The 15,944-nt window shown below is 41.2% G+C and overlaps 1 protein-coding gene across 3 annotated transcripts in view; it reads right to left on the reverse strand.

Annotated features, from left to right (window-relative positions):
• The window catches only part of BCKDHB (branched chain keto acid dehydrogenase E1 subunit beta), a 131,389-nt gene extending 116,259 nt beyond the window's left edge, over positions 1-15,130 (reverse strand). For 2 of the 3 annotated variants that reach the window (XM_042803451.1, XM_042803452.1), the window contains exons 1-3: positions 14,951-15,058; positions 12,140-12,217; positions 9,447-9,515 (exon numbers count right to left, since the gene is read on the reverse strand). In XM_042803451.1, the coding sequence (XP_042659385.1) occupies positions 9,447-9,515; positions 12,140-12,203 (133 nt within the window). In that variant the 5' untranslated portion in view covers positions 12,204-12,217; positions 14,951-15,058. Of the gene's footprint in view, positions 1-9,446; positions 9,516-12,139; positions 12,218-14,950 lie in introns of all 3 variants that reach the window. The other variant, XM_042803453.1, reaches the window with a different exon arrangement.
• Positions 15,131-15,944: the final 814 nt, after the last annotated feature.

Below are 15,944 nucleotides of genomic sequence, written 5' to 3' on the forward strand. Positions count from 1 at the left end.
TGTGCTTGCAGACCTGGTATTAATACAGACTGCGAATACTAGTCATGCTCATCGATTCCATCTTGTGTCTTTAACAAAAAATTTCATCTTCCTTGACACTGTATTACTAAAATATTAATTTTTAATTTTTCACTGCAAGTATTTCCTGAAGTGGAAAATTCCATTTTTATGAAGTTCAGCAGGACATACTTTTTTGCCCAGCAATCTATCTTGAAATATCTTAAAAATGTGTTAGAACAGCTTTCTGAAGCCCTGTACTGAGTATCAAGTTCTGTATTAAAAAGTATATCCCACATCTTTCCCTCAAACAGGTTTACAACATATAAAAGGAAACATAGTAAATATTAGTAAGTCCTAAACAAATAAAGTACTGTTTCCACACCAGGCAACTATCACAACAATTAAAAAAAATAAAAACAAAACTAAAATAAATTCTATTTAGCACTGACACAGAATGATTTATATCAATATCCCACAGATTCAAACAGTATAAAAGGACACATACTGCACTGTAACAAGTTCTCAAATAATATTTTTTTTTCTAACTGTAAATCTTAAGAAAGGAATTGGCTATTTAAGATGAAAATGAACAAAATGTACTATTGTGTAATGAGTCTGGAATACGTTCTCCAGATGTTACTGTTCAAAGACATTTATATAAATCAGAATAAAATCCAGATCTTGCCAAACTGCTCTGGAAAGAAGAACCAGGCAAGCAAACAGCAGAATTTTCTGCTTAAATCCATCCACAAAGAAACAAGGATAACCAAACTCCAGACTACTTAAGTTTTACTCCATCTATACACAACTAGTCATTCTTAACTCAATAAAATGTTCCACCCTCAGCTTAAGTCCACCACGTCAAAAATTCTGACCTACTTCATTCTACCACATACAATACATTAGGAAGGACCAGCACCTACATAAAAGGGGAAAGACAGCTCTTCAACAAGCTTGCCCTCTGCTTCTAAAGCATCAAGCCAACATTTGCTATCTGTTTATATAATAACCCCCCTAACATTTTATGCTACTTTAGGCTAAGTTTTTCTCCTCCCTATAATAGTATATTGCTATGTTCTCAAAGCATGCAAAAGACCCCATGATTACTGATTAAAAAGCTCATAGGAAAACCCCAGCATGTCTCCCCACCTGTTGAAGTAACCAACCACTAGCAGCTTCTGGGAGGCAAAACAGACTACCTTAATACATTGCCCCAACCAGCCTATCCAAATTGTCTTGTTGTACCTCTCACCCCTGCACTATAACACTTGGCAATATGAGAACAGACCCAGAACATCCACTGAGAGATCTCTGCTCCCTCACCAGTAATATGTTGTAAAGTCTCCACAATAAACAATTCCCTGAAATCACTAACAAAAGAGATTTAAAATATAAACATTTTAAAGTAGTTTATGGATTTTGGAGGCAAATTATTTGAATTTATTTTTTTTAAACACACTATCTCTTCCTCTATTAGTTCAGCTTCAAAAGGTTCTGTTATCACACTACTAAAAGCCATCACGACACTAAGCAATCTTTGTAAGTACATCCTATCCTTAGCCAAGAAACATCATCAAATACCATGACAATCTGGGGATGACCTTATATTTTCACCCATGTTTTCCCTCAATAGACATTTCACTTAAACACAGAACTTGCCTTGGGGAGTTTTCTACAGCTCAAGCTCATAAAATAATATTGTGTTCAAGTAAATACTTTTCTTCAAAGAATGACTACCACAATTTTAGAAAGGCTGGTGTTCCTTGGGCATGACTAGGTACAGCCATCTCCTGGCCAAATAAATAAAACCTCCTCAATTATTTTACTGGACTATAAACAAATGACTCATTTACTGAGAATCAAGTGTTCCCTGAAAGCTCACAGGTCTTTACACCTTAGACACAGGGTTTACAGAATAACAACCAGGGATTACAGTGGATCATACGTTGGAAATAAACATTATTGCTGCAAAACAAGCTAGCATTATCATAAGATGTATCAACAGAAAGCTTTACACAACCAGGTTTTACTCAGTAAGATCCAGAGTAATGTATCCAATTTTGGATGGCCCATATCCTTCAGTTGCACCAACCAGAGCCTAGAGAAAACTATCAATAAGAAAAAGCTTCAAACCATAAGAATGATCCTGCACTGGGACCATGTGTGTAAGGAAGCCAGGGCATCTACATCACTGAAGGCTAAGAACAGCCTTTGTCAGCTAATCTGTCCCAAAACATACCCTGTGTTTCAGAAATCTAATTCAGTAAGGCAGGCAGAAAGTAGAGGAAAACAAATATGGAAGTGATAAATAAAATAATTTTTTAAGCATTCAGCTGATTGCTAATGTGGCTAGGTCATCCTGACATAAGGATGCTATTTTCTTGCTATAACTGTGGTTTCATCCATAGTTCAGTCACTTGCTTTTTGATGTGCTTGAAATTTTCCACAGTGGAAATCTTTGATTCAACTCCCCCCACACTCACAGGATTGAATATAAATGTTATTTATTCTCTTCATTTTCCTTTTCTTCTGTGATTTTCCAGTTTGCAAGAAAATATCCTACACCGATTGAACAGACACTAATTACTGCTTACAATCTGCTCCCCATCTATTTCACACTTCTTTAAATATGGTTTGGAAGGAAAAAAAAAAAAAAAAAAACTAACAATTTTACTCTCCTAGCTGTATCAAAATAATAAAGCATAGCAAGGATTCTTTCTGAAGCAAGCCTGTATGCTTGAACAGAATAGGGCAAGAGAGTAATTATATTTCAAGTTATATGTGTGCACTTAATTGCACCTTTTCTACTCCATGAGAGGAAATCTATCTTAGCTATGAAAAACGAGTAAGGAAGAAAAAAATAGAAGCTGGTTATTCCTCATTTACTACTGTCTGCACGTATGAATGTCTAGCCATGTATGTAATACAGAATTACCTGAAAGGAAATGATCTGAGATTGATTTTGTTTTATCCTGCATATAGGAGTGACACACAGATATTCTTACAGAGTTTCATTTTATCAAGTGTCCACCCAGAAAAGAAGCAATTACTGGCTGCACAGCAGTACAATAGAAAGTACTTAGTAACTAAAGCATGTCACAAACTGACAGTCAACACCACCCTGCTAATAAAGGCAGCAAACATCACTCCAGAGCATATTAGCAATGTTACACAGAAACCTTCTGAAAAGCATCTTGTTCCAATTGACTTCGTATAAGCATACCATGAGCTGCTGTGGGCAGTATATATCTCTCTAAGAACTGACAAAAAGAGGACAGCAATAACAGAGACCAACAGAACCGCTAAAAGAAACCAGAACAGACAAAAATAAAAGACATGAGTGAAAGACCCTCCAACTGGTGATAGGACATTAGTCCAGAAAGAAAGAAACCTATCTTCCTCTGGTTCACTCTGCTATCACACAGAGGATGCCAAACAGTGACAAATGAATCACGTGAGCAAAAGACAAATTCATTCTAAAACATTTCCACAGAACAACTGTTAACAAAACCATTTATGATGCATCCCCACAAATATCAGCTTTGGTATCTCAGTCAACGTTTTGGGGAGTAAGTTCAAAGCTCCTGAGGGACAGAACTGAGGCCAAGTCTCTTCTGCCATGGGCAAACACTTGCTTCTAGTGGGAGACCCCACAGTGGCATCCTCCAGGAAATGAGAGAACCTTTGAAATAAGAATTTCCATTCAAAGTATTCACATTCTATCCATATTTCCAAATAGTGAACTAAAATGGCATTATACAAGAATTCCCCACTTAAAAGCAAAAACAAACTCATTTACACTACTCTTTCAGCCCCAAAATATTTTCCAATAGCTCAAAAACTTAGAAGGTAATCTAATCAGGCATGCAAATATTAAGAATCTAACTTAAGCGGTCACCTAGGCTCCCTTGGTGGCAAATAGAAAGACACGCCATGCAAGAGAAATGCAGGCTGCTGTGTAATAGGTGATCAAGAGCAACCTGAGTAAATCTGCAGACAACACCAAGTTGGGGGGGAGTGTTGATCTGCCTGAGGGTAGGAAGGTTTTGTGGAGGGATCTGGACAGGCTGGATCGATGGGCTGAGGCCAACTGTGTGAGGTTCAACAAGGCCAAGTGCCGGGTGCTGCACTTGGGTCACAACCACCCCATGCAGCGCTACAGGCTTGGGGAAGAGTGGCTGGAAAGCTGCCCGTCGGAAAAACCCCTGGGGGTGGTGGTTGACAGTTGGCTGACTAGGAGCTGGAAGTGTGCTCAGGTGGCCAAGAAGGCCAACAGCATCCTGGCTTGTATCAGAAACGGTGTGGCCAGCAGGACTGGGGAAGTGATTGTCCTCTGGTACTCGGTGCTGGTGAGGCCGCACCTGGAATACTGTGATCACTTTTGGGCCCCCCGCTACGAGAAGGACATTGAGGTGCTGCAGCACATCCAAAGAAGAGCAATGAAGCTGGTGGAGGGTCTAGAGATCAGATTTTACAGGGAGGAGCTGAGTGACCCGGGGTTGTTTAGCCTGGAGAAAAAGAGGCTCAAGGGAGACCTTATTGCTCTCTACAACTACCTGAAAGGAGGTTGTAGCAAGGTGGGTGTTGGTCTCTTTTCCCAAGTAACAAGCGACAAGACAAAAGAAAATGGCCTTAAGTGGCACCTGGGGAGGTTTAGATTGGGTATTAGGAAAAATTTCTTCACCAAAAAAGGTTGTCAGGCATTGGAACAGGCTGCCCAGGGAAGTGGTAGAGTCACCATCCCTGGAGATATTTAAAAGACATGCAGATGTGGCACTCAGGGACATGGTTTAGTGGTGGACTTGGCAGTGTTAAGGTTGCAGTTGGACTCGATCCTAAAGGTCTTTTCCAACCTAAATGATTCTATGATTCTATGTCAAAAATTCATCCGATCAAAAATTAGGATTTATTTCCTTACAAAGTCAATGAGCTTGACTTCTTTCACTAGGCCCCTAGCTGTGTTTATATTACAACCTAACTCTACACTCTGGCTTAAATGGCTTTCCTGGCAAAGAAGGTTTTACATTTGATGACAGATTTATTCTAAAAGCAAATCTTTTCTCTATCTCTCCAGAGATATACTTCAGTAACAGTCTGGATGGCAACCAACATCTGTATAGTACTACCACTGAGTATTAATACACTAAATTCTCCCTACTATATTATTAGGTGATATTTAGACCTTGACCTCTATAAAATTGTTTAAAAAGGAACTATCTATGTCTCTCAAAATAAACATTTATGGGCATACACTGCCACCTAGTGATTTTGATCATCTACAGAAGGAAGGGGGGAAAAAAAAAAAAAAAAAAAAAAAAAAACACACCACCACACAAACCACACCAAACAGCCTCCCTCTTCCAGGAGAGGAGAAAAAAATAAATTATTCCTTCATATTTTACATCAACATATAGAAACAACCTCATATTATAATCACTTGTATCTCCTATTATTATGTTGATGGTAAATGCAGGAGGGGAATGGGAAAAGAAGAGTCAGTAAGTGTATGTAATCTTCTTTGTAGAGGTAAGATCCATGAGGTTGCTTGCTCATCAATTCTGCCTGGAATTCCTCCTTATTTTACACAGACTCTAGCCTTTGCTTAAAATAAGCACTGCATGCAGAACTTACTTAATTTCTAAAACAACACTGATAGATAGCCACACCCCTCTCAAAATTTTGGATTCTTTCAATTTTTGTGCTTTCAGTTTTTCCTGGTTCTCCTCAGCATTGTAACTATATTTTCAGTACCTCCTCTAGCTCATCTTTGCCACATCCTCTTCAACCACTGCCTGTTTTCTGCAGGATTTCACTTTTAGTGAAGAAAGAAGTCAAGTTACCTGTGTCATCTTGCTGTCTTACAAAGCTGATTTACCATTATGTGAATGGCTACTAAATTCACCTCATTTTCAGACTTCTCTTTCTGTCCAAACTAGTATTTCAGATACCGCCTTTATTTACAGGCATCTCGTGAGCAACATAAAGAACTCTTATTTGTTTTTCCTGCCATGCCTTCTCCATCCCCTTCTCTCTCAATCATTATCAACATCTTCAGTTCACTTCTCACCTACACCTAAATCTCAGAATCTGCAAAACAAACAGATTTTAGGAAGTTCTTTCTATAATGAATCTGTAAGACAAACTTTTTTTTTTAAGTAGGAAAACAGCAAAAAGCTTTTCAAATTTCTCCTTCTCTTCTAGCTAACACACTTTTCCTCAAGCAAACACAATCTTTGCAATGCTCTGAATGCATGTGAAGAGAGTTTCCTACCTTGTTAATTTGATCTCACCAGCACTTTATGTACCCACCCATTTTATTTTACAATCACACGAAAGAAGAGCACTATTTAGATTTTCCTTACCAAATCTATCCTCTTACTCACCATAAAGAGGTCAATACCCTTGTTGATCAAATGGCAATATTAGCTTCCATTAGCCCTTGTTCAATGTTCATATAAGCACTTCCACAATTTCTCATGTTACTTCTCATGCCTTAAAGGAGTTCTTCTCATGTACTCCCCCAAAGTCATATAACATCTTCCTCAAGAACATATTTAAAAAACACTTTGTTGTTATAAATCTGATTCTAGCTAGGCTGCTGTAACTGTTGCTTATCATACAGACTAACACAGTGTAAATAGTTCTTTGCACTCCCTCAACAGTACCCATCCCAACAGTACCCCATGCACTCTGGGACCATCACAGAGTCTTTGAACAGAACTTGCACTTTTGAATACTCCATCAATAAAATGCTACTACACAAATTAAATAATGTCTTTCCTTTGTTCCAATATTATATGACTTTCTCACACCAAAAAAAAAAAAAAAAAAAAAAAAAAAAAGACCCTCAAAGCAATACCCTAACAGTACAAAATTTGTTCATTTTGCCTTTTAAACTGGAGATGTTCACTAAAAACCACAAAGGTTGCTTATGGGGCCATCTGCTTCTGTAGCTTATTTCCCAAATGAAGTCTTCTGTTGCCCATGTTTCCAGCAGCTGACTGCTGCCTCAGAGTCTTTGTTTTCACATGAAGTCTAGTGAAGAGAGTTAACATATCACACCAGAGTTACAAAACTCTAACCCAACCTCAACATGCAGCACTAAAGATTGCTGCTAGTAAAAGTCCTATCCAAACTATTTGAACGTTAACATATAAACCAGAGTAGGAAAACACCTACGTAATAACTGAGGCAGAGAAACAAGACAACAAAATATGGTTATGTTTCTAAAACTTCTCAAAAGTACATTCTTCCTCCTCTCCCTTTTTTTGTTCACTCCAAAAAATTGGAACTTGGTGGTCTCCAATATGGCAATAACTCATCTCCTCCAGATGAGAAAAAATAAATACATTTAATCACTGGCTGCAAGTGGTCCCAGACATCTTTGTGCCATGAAGAAAGTAAGCTGCTGAAACTTAACATTTTATAACCTCTCCGTCTGTTTAATAACCCAGTGGGGGAGACAGCAACTGCCAAATTAAAAGCTATCAGCTTACTGTATCCACAAGCAGTTTCCAAGAACTGTAAACTGTTATGTATTATCTCGCCTGCTATACACAAATCACTGATTCTTTTTTTAGCATTGCAGTAATAGTATTTCTCATAGTAAAACGGGTACTTAATGAAAGCCCACTAAATGGTAAACTTTAGAAGAAACTTAATTGGAAGGACAGTGAAGGACTTTGAAAAGTCCTCTAGATTTTCCAACCAGGTATCACAGAATTTAACAGGTTTCAACAAAATTAAAGAGTTCCTGCAAGTAACTATTTTTCCTCTTCCACTGAACTCACCTCAACTGTCTGAGGTATGAGACAAATTAAGTACCATCTTATTTTTCATATACCTCTGTAAGCCTATTTTTCCTATCTAGTGATGTGTTGGGTTTGTGTGTGTGCAGAGGGGTTTTGGTAGCGGAGGAGGTGAGTACAGCAGTGGCACCAAGTCGGACCAACCTCTGGTCAAGGCTGAGCCAATTAGCAGCATTGGCTGCACCTCTGTGATAACGTATTTAAAGAGGGAAACCTGAGAGGTGGAGTGGGAGTGGTAAGGAAGAGTTGTAAGGGAGACACCTATGCCAACACTGAGGCCAGTGGAAGAAAAGAAGAGGTAGGAGGCGGGGAAGTGCACCAGAGCAAAGGCTCCCCTGCAGCCCATGGTGAGAGGGCAGGCTGTGCCCCTGCAGCCCATGGAGGTTCACAGTGGAGCAGAAGCCCACCTGCAGCCCATGGAGGGCCCCACGCCACAGCAAGTGGCTGCAACCAAAGAAGGCCAGAACTCTGAGGGAAGCCGGCGCTGTTGTAGTTCGGTTCTGGGAGGACTCCAACACATGGGAGGGACCCACGCTGGAGCAGTTCGGGAAGAGCTGCAGCCCATGGGAAGGACACGTGTCAGAGAAAGTTCGTGGAGGACTGTCTCCCGTGAGAGGGGCCCCACATTGGAGCAGGGGATGACTGTGAGGAGTCCTGCCCCTGAAGAAGAAGGAGCAGCAGAGACAACAACTGATGAACTGACCGCAACCCCTATTCCCTGCCCCTCTGCACTGCTGGGGGGAGGACATATAGAAAATTAGGAGTGAGGTTGAGCCTGGAAGAAGGGAGGGGTGAGAGGAACGTGACTTTAAGATGTGGTTGTATTTCTCACTGTACTACTCCGGTAAATTAAGTGGTGGTGGTGTTCAAATTAAATTGATGGGTTTTTTCCTCCCAAATGAGTCTGTCTTTCGACTGTGATTGTAATGGGTGATTCATCCCTCCCTGTCCTTGTCTCAGTTCCCATTTGTTTTACTTTCTCCTCCCCATCCCTGAGGGGGAAGAAATGAGTGAGCAGTTGCTTGGTGCTCAATTGCCCTCTGGGCTTAAACCCAGACAAGTGATAAAAGCTACTTCTAAGATTTTTTGAGACAAAGGTTGTACCATTTCTCTGAATGCCTTCATAAAATTCTCCCAAACAAGTAAACCAATCACATTCTAGATGAAGCACAAGCATACCTATAACACATCATTTCTATATTGGCTTTCCAGGCCATGCTAGAAAACACTATAATTTAGACAAGAGTTTAAATACATTTTACGGTTCTTGACAGCTAGGACCAAAAAGCATCACCATGTATTGTTGTTAAGAGGCTTTAATATGATTACAGTAATTAAATGGGGCCACAATGATGAATATCTGGTCCAATTGCAGTTTTAAAAAATTAAGTCTATTAATAAAGTTAGCTGAAGAAATAGAAGACTCCTGAAATTATGTCAGCAAGTTTCAAAAGCTTTGAAAGCTTACATAAATGGTAACACCTTCAAAACTTTATATTTCCAAGGACAGAAAGAAAAACAGAAGTCCACGAGGCTTCTCTCCCAAATGTTCTTCTCCTCTCCCGCAGACCATAGAGGGGTACAAAAGAACAGAGATGCTAACAGGAAAATAATGTCAAGATTTAAAAGTTAACTTACCATATTTGTCTCGCAAGCCAACTGTACACCTGAAGACTCCACCAAAGGCCACATCTTCACCAAATATTACTGAAAAAGAGGAACAGTAGAAGAGGCTAATGTTACTCCAATGCATCTCATTTTTAATGAGCGTGTTTCAAATGTTTTTAAATGAGGCACTAACATAAGTAGCACCTAACATTTCATTTTGCTTCAAGATTTATCTAGACCTAGTCATTTCTCATGCACAGCCTAGATATAACAAATAACCAAGATTAATGAGGAATCAGTACAGCAACCCAACTATGTCTCAAAACAGAATTCATGAAGCTGATTCAGCTTTGCTTTCATTAAGCCATCTATTTATTTTTCTGCAATATTCTATAATATCAGAATATCTAAATTTAAATTAATAAAAGCAATTCCAAGAAACAATTACATTCAGTCACTAAAAAAATCATTGAAGTGATGTGCTCTGCTTCAAATGGTAACCATCTGCATTCCTCATCCACAGATTTTAGTAAACGTAGTGTTTTGAAAAATGTCAAATTGAACTTTTCTTTGAAATACTGATCCAACATGAAACTTCAAACTTTCTCCAGACATCCTTGCCAGATCCCTGAAGAGTAACTTCAGAGGAACTCCTCTACAGAAAAGATGGATATCTAGTAACCAGAATAACTCTCAGTATTCAACACTATTATCCTTATAGTGTGGATGATGTAACCAATAAAGTTTTATCACTAAAAGTAATTGCCTTTAAAATTTATCTTCATATCAACTAATCTCAGGGGGGGTGGGGAGTGTTTCTTTGAATTTATGGAATGATGATGTCTAATTTTTCTTAAAACAGCTTTGTTATTTAATTCACAGAAATAAGTATTGCCCATCTCATTTTTTTTTAAACTTGTAAGAGATGTACAGCAGTATCACCAATAGTTGCTGGCATGAACTGGGGTCAGTTCTGATAATTCCCAAATTCCTCAATACTCTCCATATTCCAAAGGGCACAAACTAATAAGTTAGCCTCTTTGCTCTTCAAATATTATTTTTATTTAAATAAAATACATTTCTGATTGAAAGCACTAAAAGGGATTATTCTGACAATCATATTAATGATACCACTTGTATATAACTTGTATATATATAAAATAACTTGTATAATCATGTAAAAATCAATGCAGTCATGGAGTATATGACCGAAGTATGTCCCCAGCCCATCTTTCTAATTCTAATTTAATATAAATTTGTTTTCTTTTTTATGTACTTAAAACTTTGTAAGGGCTTTCCATTACCATATGGCTACTCACTTTTGAGCCAGCTGGCATAAAAAAAAAAATCCCATTTAATGCTGGTATCAGCAAACTCACGTGGATTTACTCATTCTGTTTAGCCACTGAAAATATTTTCCTGGACAGATTCTAATTCTCATCATCATAAGTATGAAGATTTCCACTACATAAACAACAGTTGCTCAGTTCCCACACAACTAAAAACATATGAAGGATGTGCTTTCTATAGCAAGAAGTACTAATTAATTCAGTAAGTAGGGTGAACTGACAACTCACATGTCTGGACTGTAGAACTCCAACATGGACTTGCAAAGGGCTTTGCAAAGATCCAGCCCTGCAAAGCTGGGGAGCATGACTGGAGCCTTAGAGTGACTAAAAGACTGAGGATTATATATGAGTTTAGGTTCCTGCTGGACTAATATTCGACTTACTTTTATATGGCTGATTCTATAGAAATGGTACTAAAATGTGTTATTGGCACTAATTCACCCTCAGTTGTCTAAGTTTCATTTAATGCGGTGATTATAACACAGCTGTAGATTGAGAGGGAATGTAAACCGGCGTAATACTGGACAGACAACATGGAATTTGTCCTAACAGATTAGACAATTAGTCAGACTTCAAGTTGAGCAGTGGTTCAAGTAGTGCCAAAAAGAGTTACACTAAAAAGAAAACCCAAAATTATACAAGATCATACAGCTTTTGCAGCCATATTCATGGCATTAAATATGTTGTCTTCATCTGGCCATCATCACATCTTTGTTATGACAACAATAGCAACAGACTCCTGTTATGTATGAGAATTAAAAGTGTAGTAAATAATTTTGTGCAAAAAAGTTTAGGATAATCTTTTTAAATCAAGCTATGATGAACTAGCTTCTTCAAAGTTATAAGTTATCCAGGTTGCAAAAGCCTAGAAAATCTTAGATTGCCTATGCTCAACGATGAACAGAAATCAGTAAAGCTGGAAAGATTTTGGAGGGCAGGGAAGAAGAGAAGGGAGAATGGTCAGAGCAAGGAATATACAGTCTCTAAAAAAACCCACCTTTTTAGCAGAGAGAGTTGAAGGAATTACAAATCAAGATTTACATTTTAAAAACTCTCTTACTTACTCATGGGACTCAAACTGCCCTTAAGTACAGTTCACATCAGTAATACCACAAGCATGTTAAGCAATGTATCTTTCTGTCCCAGCCTTCAAGCTAAATACACACAGCTAATATAGAAGACACAACTGCATCTTAGATTACATAATTCAATAATAATCTAATACAACACATGTTTAAGGTTTGAGATCAAAGTGTAGAAATAACTTATTAGAAAACTTTAAAAGCTACAAGAAACACATTTAATATTGTACACAAATAGGTAAAACAAAATGCAATTTATACAAAGCAAAACACAGTAAGAGGTATAATATACCTGCCGTCGGATCTTTGGCTAAAGCATTGTCCAAGGCACTTGTTATGGATTGGAAGAGGTTCATCTTCTGAGTTTGCCCTGTGTGAGAGTGATTATTTAGACATTTAGTTTGGCTCAAAACACAAAGTACATTAGAAAACACTGCTGCAAAATGTGACTAAAAACTTAGTTAACTGTCATAAACAAGATCCTTGTTAGGAGTACCCAAGACTCATTTGCTGAGTAAACCTACATTATGGGGTAGATGGGATTAAGAACAGTATACTTTGCAATTCCAAGAACTATTAATTCTACAACCCTTGTATTCAACCTTCTTTCAAAAATTATGCTCTTAGCTAGAGCAAATGCAGCTTTGCAATGTCTAGTCAAACACTAGGAACAATGACTAATACAACAGTTTTTCAAAGGAAGAAATCATAGTTAAAGCATTATTGTTTTGAGGATTGGGATGCTTTCTGCTAAGATTCACCGGATCTCATTAAAGAATGACAAAGTAAGCTTAATAGTTTTTTTTTTAAGAGCTCCAGCATTCCCTGTTTAGATACCTATTATTATCAGAAGTATTCTAGACCACCAGCCTGCTCTCTGGACGGCAGTTGGAAAGTGTCAGAAGCACCAAATCCACACTCCAAAGAAAGAAGACTTTATGCTGAAGAGCTATACTTAAAAAGGGCAAAGCAAATGCACCAGACTGCTGTATTAAAAATCTTCTGCAGTGCCAATGAATGAAAAACCTTCAAACCGAATAAAGGCTACCCATGTGCCTTTCCTCATTCCAGCACTGAAAGTAAAAACAGTCCTGAAAGCAAAGATGGAATAAAACAGCAGCCCAGTCCCCACTACTGTGACCAACTCAGATTCTCCAAGAAAATTAAATAATGCCTTATCAGAAACTGAGTAATAAGAAATTGCCTGGTTGACATTTGGCAGCTCTTTAACCAGCAAAACCTCTATCTAAGTGATGACTAGGAGCCACAGCCCAGGAGAATACTTCCTACCAGCACACACAGCAGATTTAAAAAAAAAAATAAAAATAAAAAAAGAGATTGTTAGGTAAAGATCCCAGACAAACATGACAAGAGGTGTCAGAAATCAGAAAACTACATTCTGTTTCCAGTAGCTACTCTCAAAAAACATTCAGCCTCCCTTCTTCCAGAAAACCAACCCTAACGAAAGCTAACTCTACCATAGCTTTGATGAGTTAATTAACGTTAGCATTTTTTGTTAAAGACTCATGTCATGTCACACCAAAGCTGAGTAGCTGCGTTTCTACACGTTTCTGTGCTTGGCAGCTTTACCTGTTACACTTTGCATGGCCCTTTAAGAAGAAGAAACTATAAAGAAAAATATTTATGAAAACTCTTCAAATAATATGAAAGCTACAAATAACAAACATTTACAAGTTCAAGGGAAGGAAAGCTGGGGAACAGCAATTGTTTCTCTCTTTCCCAAGTCATCCACATTAGTATTTAGGTTATCTTTTCCATAAGACACAATCCTTCCAGTATTTTATATAAATAAATATAAATTATTTAAGCAACTGTCAGAAACTTCTCGCACACTGTTCTGACCTGCTGTTCTTGCTTATAATAAAGGCTTCTGTATCAGCCCTCATGGGAATGGAAAAATTGATTGTGCCCTTCAGATTTGAACTGTGAAGTTGGAAAAGCATTATCTTATCAGGATTAGTATTGGCATAACTTTACCTTCACTATATTTCAAGAACTTCAAAGTATATTTTAAATCAAAGGGAAGTAGTTTTCTAATGGCAAGAAAAACTGGCCTGTCCTACTGGAGTTTCTTCACTATCATCTCAAGCAGGGACCTGCAGCACACAGACTTTTACTCCACAACACCTTGGATGCCTGTACCTCCCAATGACTAACAGAAATGGCTGAGATTTTTCTCACTTTAGGACCAAGCTGGTACAACAGCTTGGAGGTATCCAACTAAGTAACAGCTTTCTAGAAGACAGTGCAGTTCACATAAGAGAAACAGCTCTTCTGCAGCTGGCAGGCTTCCTCCAGGGGAGCGCAGCACTAGTTGTTTACAGGGATGCATCTCAGAAATAAAGTTAAAACACCAACTTTCACCCTGAGCTGTTTGTGTCCAACTGGTATGTTTACTCCCAACCATGTGATCAAGGGGAATACCTCAAACCTTTCACCAGACAGCAGTCTTTATTAACCGCTGGTTTATTAACACATTCATGACTTAAGCATGCAAGAACAGGGATAGATGCAAGTCATTAAGCTTTACCGCTGCCACGAGAGCGGGGCAGGGCTCGCAGGCCAGAGCAGATAGATGATGGATTGGCCCAGTGCAACTCTTGCGCTGACTGCCCAAAACCACCCCACCAGCCCCTCCTCGAGCGGTACCGGTGAGGCGCCTGACGCGCCCCCGCCCGCGGCCCACGGGGGCCTCCTAACCCACGGGGGCCTCCTAACCCACGGGGGCCTCCTAACCCACGGCCCAAGCTTGTCGCTGAACGCAGCGAGGGAAACGCACCCAGCCGGAGGCCGCCGCCGCCCGAGGTCCGGACCCCCCCCCCCGGCGCTGGCAGCCGCTGCCCCGCCGGGGCCGGCCCCCGCTCCCGCGGCACAACCGCCGCCTCGGCGGGGCGGGACGGGACGGCCCGAGCGGGCGGAGGCGGGAAGCGCCCACTCGTTCTCCCTCCCTCCCCCTCCGCCCCACCCCGGCCGGGCGGGGGCCTCCCCCGAGAAGGCGGCGGCGGGGCGGAGCCGGCAGCAGGGCGAGGGCGAGGGCGAGCTCGGCCCCGCAGGCTGAACCCAGGCCCGGCCCCGCTCTCACCGTACGCGCTGGGCGCCGGGTCCGGCTGGAAAGCGAAGTGCGCCGCGGAGCGGCGTGGCGCGGCCGGCAACGGGGGCAGGCGGCTCCGGAGCCCGGCGCGGCGGCACCCTGCCGCGGCCGTCCCGGAGGCGAGCGCCCCGCGCAGCGCCAGCCGCGCCCCCCCCACCGCCGCCGCCGCCATCGCCGCCGCTGTCATGGGCCGCCGCGGCCGCCGCGCGTTCTAAAGAGGCGGGGTCCCGGGCGGGCTCCCTGACTGGCCAGCCGCGGGCGGCGGGCGGGCCAATCGGAAGCCGCTCTGCGGTGGGTGGAGGAGGGCGGGGGGGGGGGGGGGGGGGAAGGAAGGGGTTTGCGGTTTGCTGCGCATGCGCGGAGGGTAACGCCGCTAGGGAGCGGGAGCTGGTGGGGGGGGGAAGCACGCGCTGAGGGCGGGAGCGGCGCTTGCGCGGTACCGGTCAGGGCGAGCGGCTGTTCGTTCCCTCAGGGCGGGGGGGGGGGGGGGGGGGGGCGGTTTGCTGCTCTGCCTCTGGGCAGGGGGAGCGGGGGCTTTCCCCCCCCCCCCCCCCCATTCTCCGTGTCGCTGCTGGTAACGTCGTGGCGGCCACGGGTGGCATCGGGAAGTGCCGAACTGGGCCTCGCCTCTCCCTCGGAGCTGAAACAAAAGCCTTCACCTTTCTTCTTAAACGTTGGTCCTTCCGTCCCCTGGGGTTTTCATATTGCTATCCCAGCATCAAGAAACACTGAACAAACGTCTGAAATTCTCAAATTCTGATCCAGCAGGTGGCCCAGAAGAATAAAAACAAATAGTAGAATGACCTGCAGATACTGTTTCCTGTGTCTATCATCCCCTCTCAACTGCACATTCAACCTCTCTCAGTCTTACTTTTAATTATTATTCTTGTTCAAGGTCTTTTTTTCCAAGTACTCTAGCTCATATCTTCATTACTTTTTTTTTTTTTTTTTTTAGCAGCTGAAATTACAGTCTTTCATACATACA

The sequence above is a fragment of the Tyto alba genome, unplaced genomic scaffold (assembly GCF_018691265.1).
Source record: "Tyto alba isolate M040663 unplaced genomic scaffold, T.alba_DEE_v4.0 Super-Scaffold_40, whole genome shotgun sequence".
Lineage (NCBI taxonomy): Eukaryota > Metazoa > Chordata > Aves > Strigiformes > Tytonidae > Tyto > Tyto alba.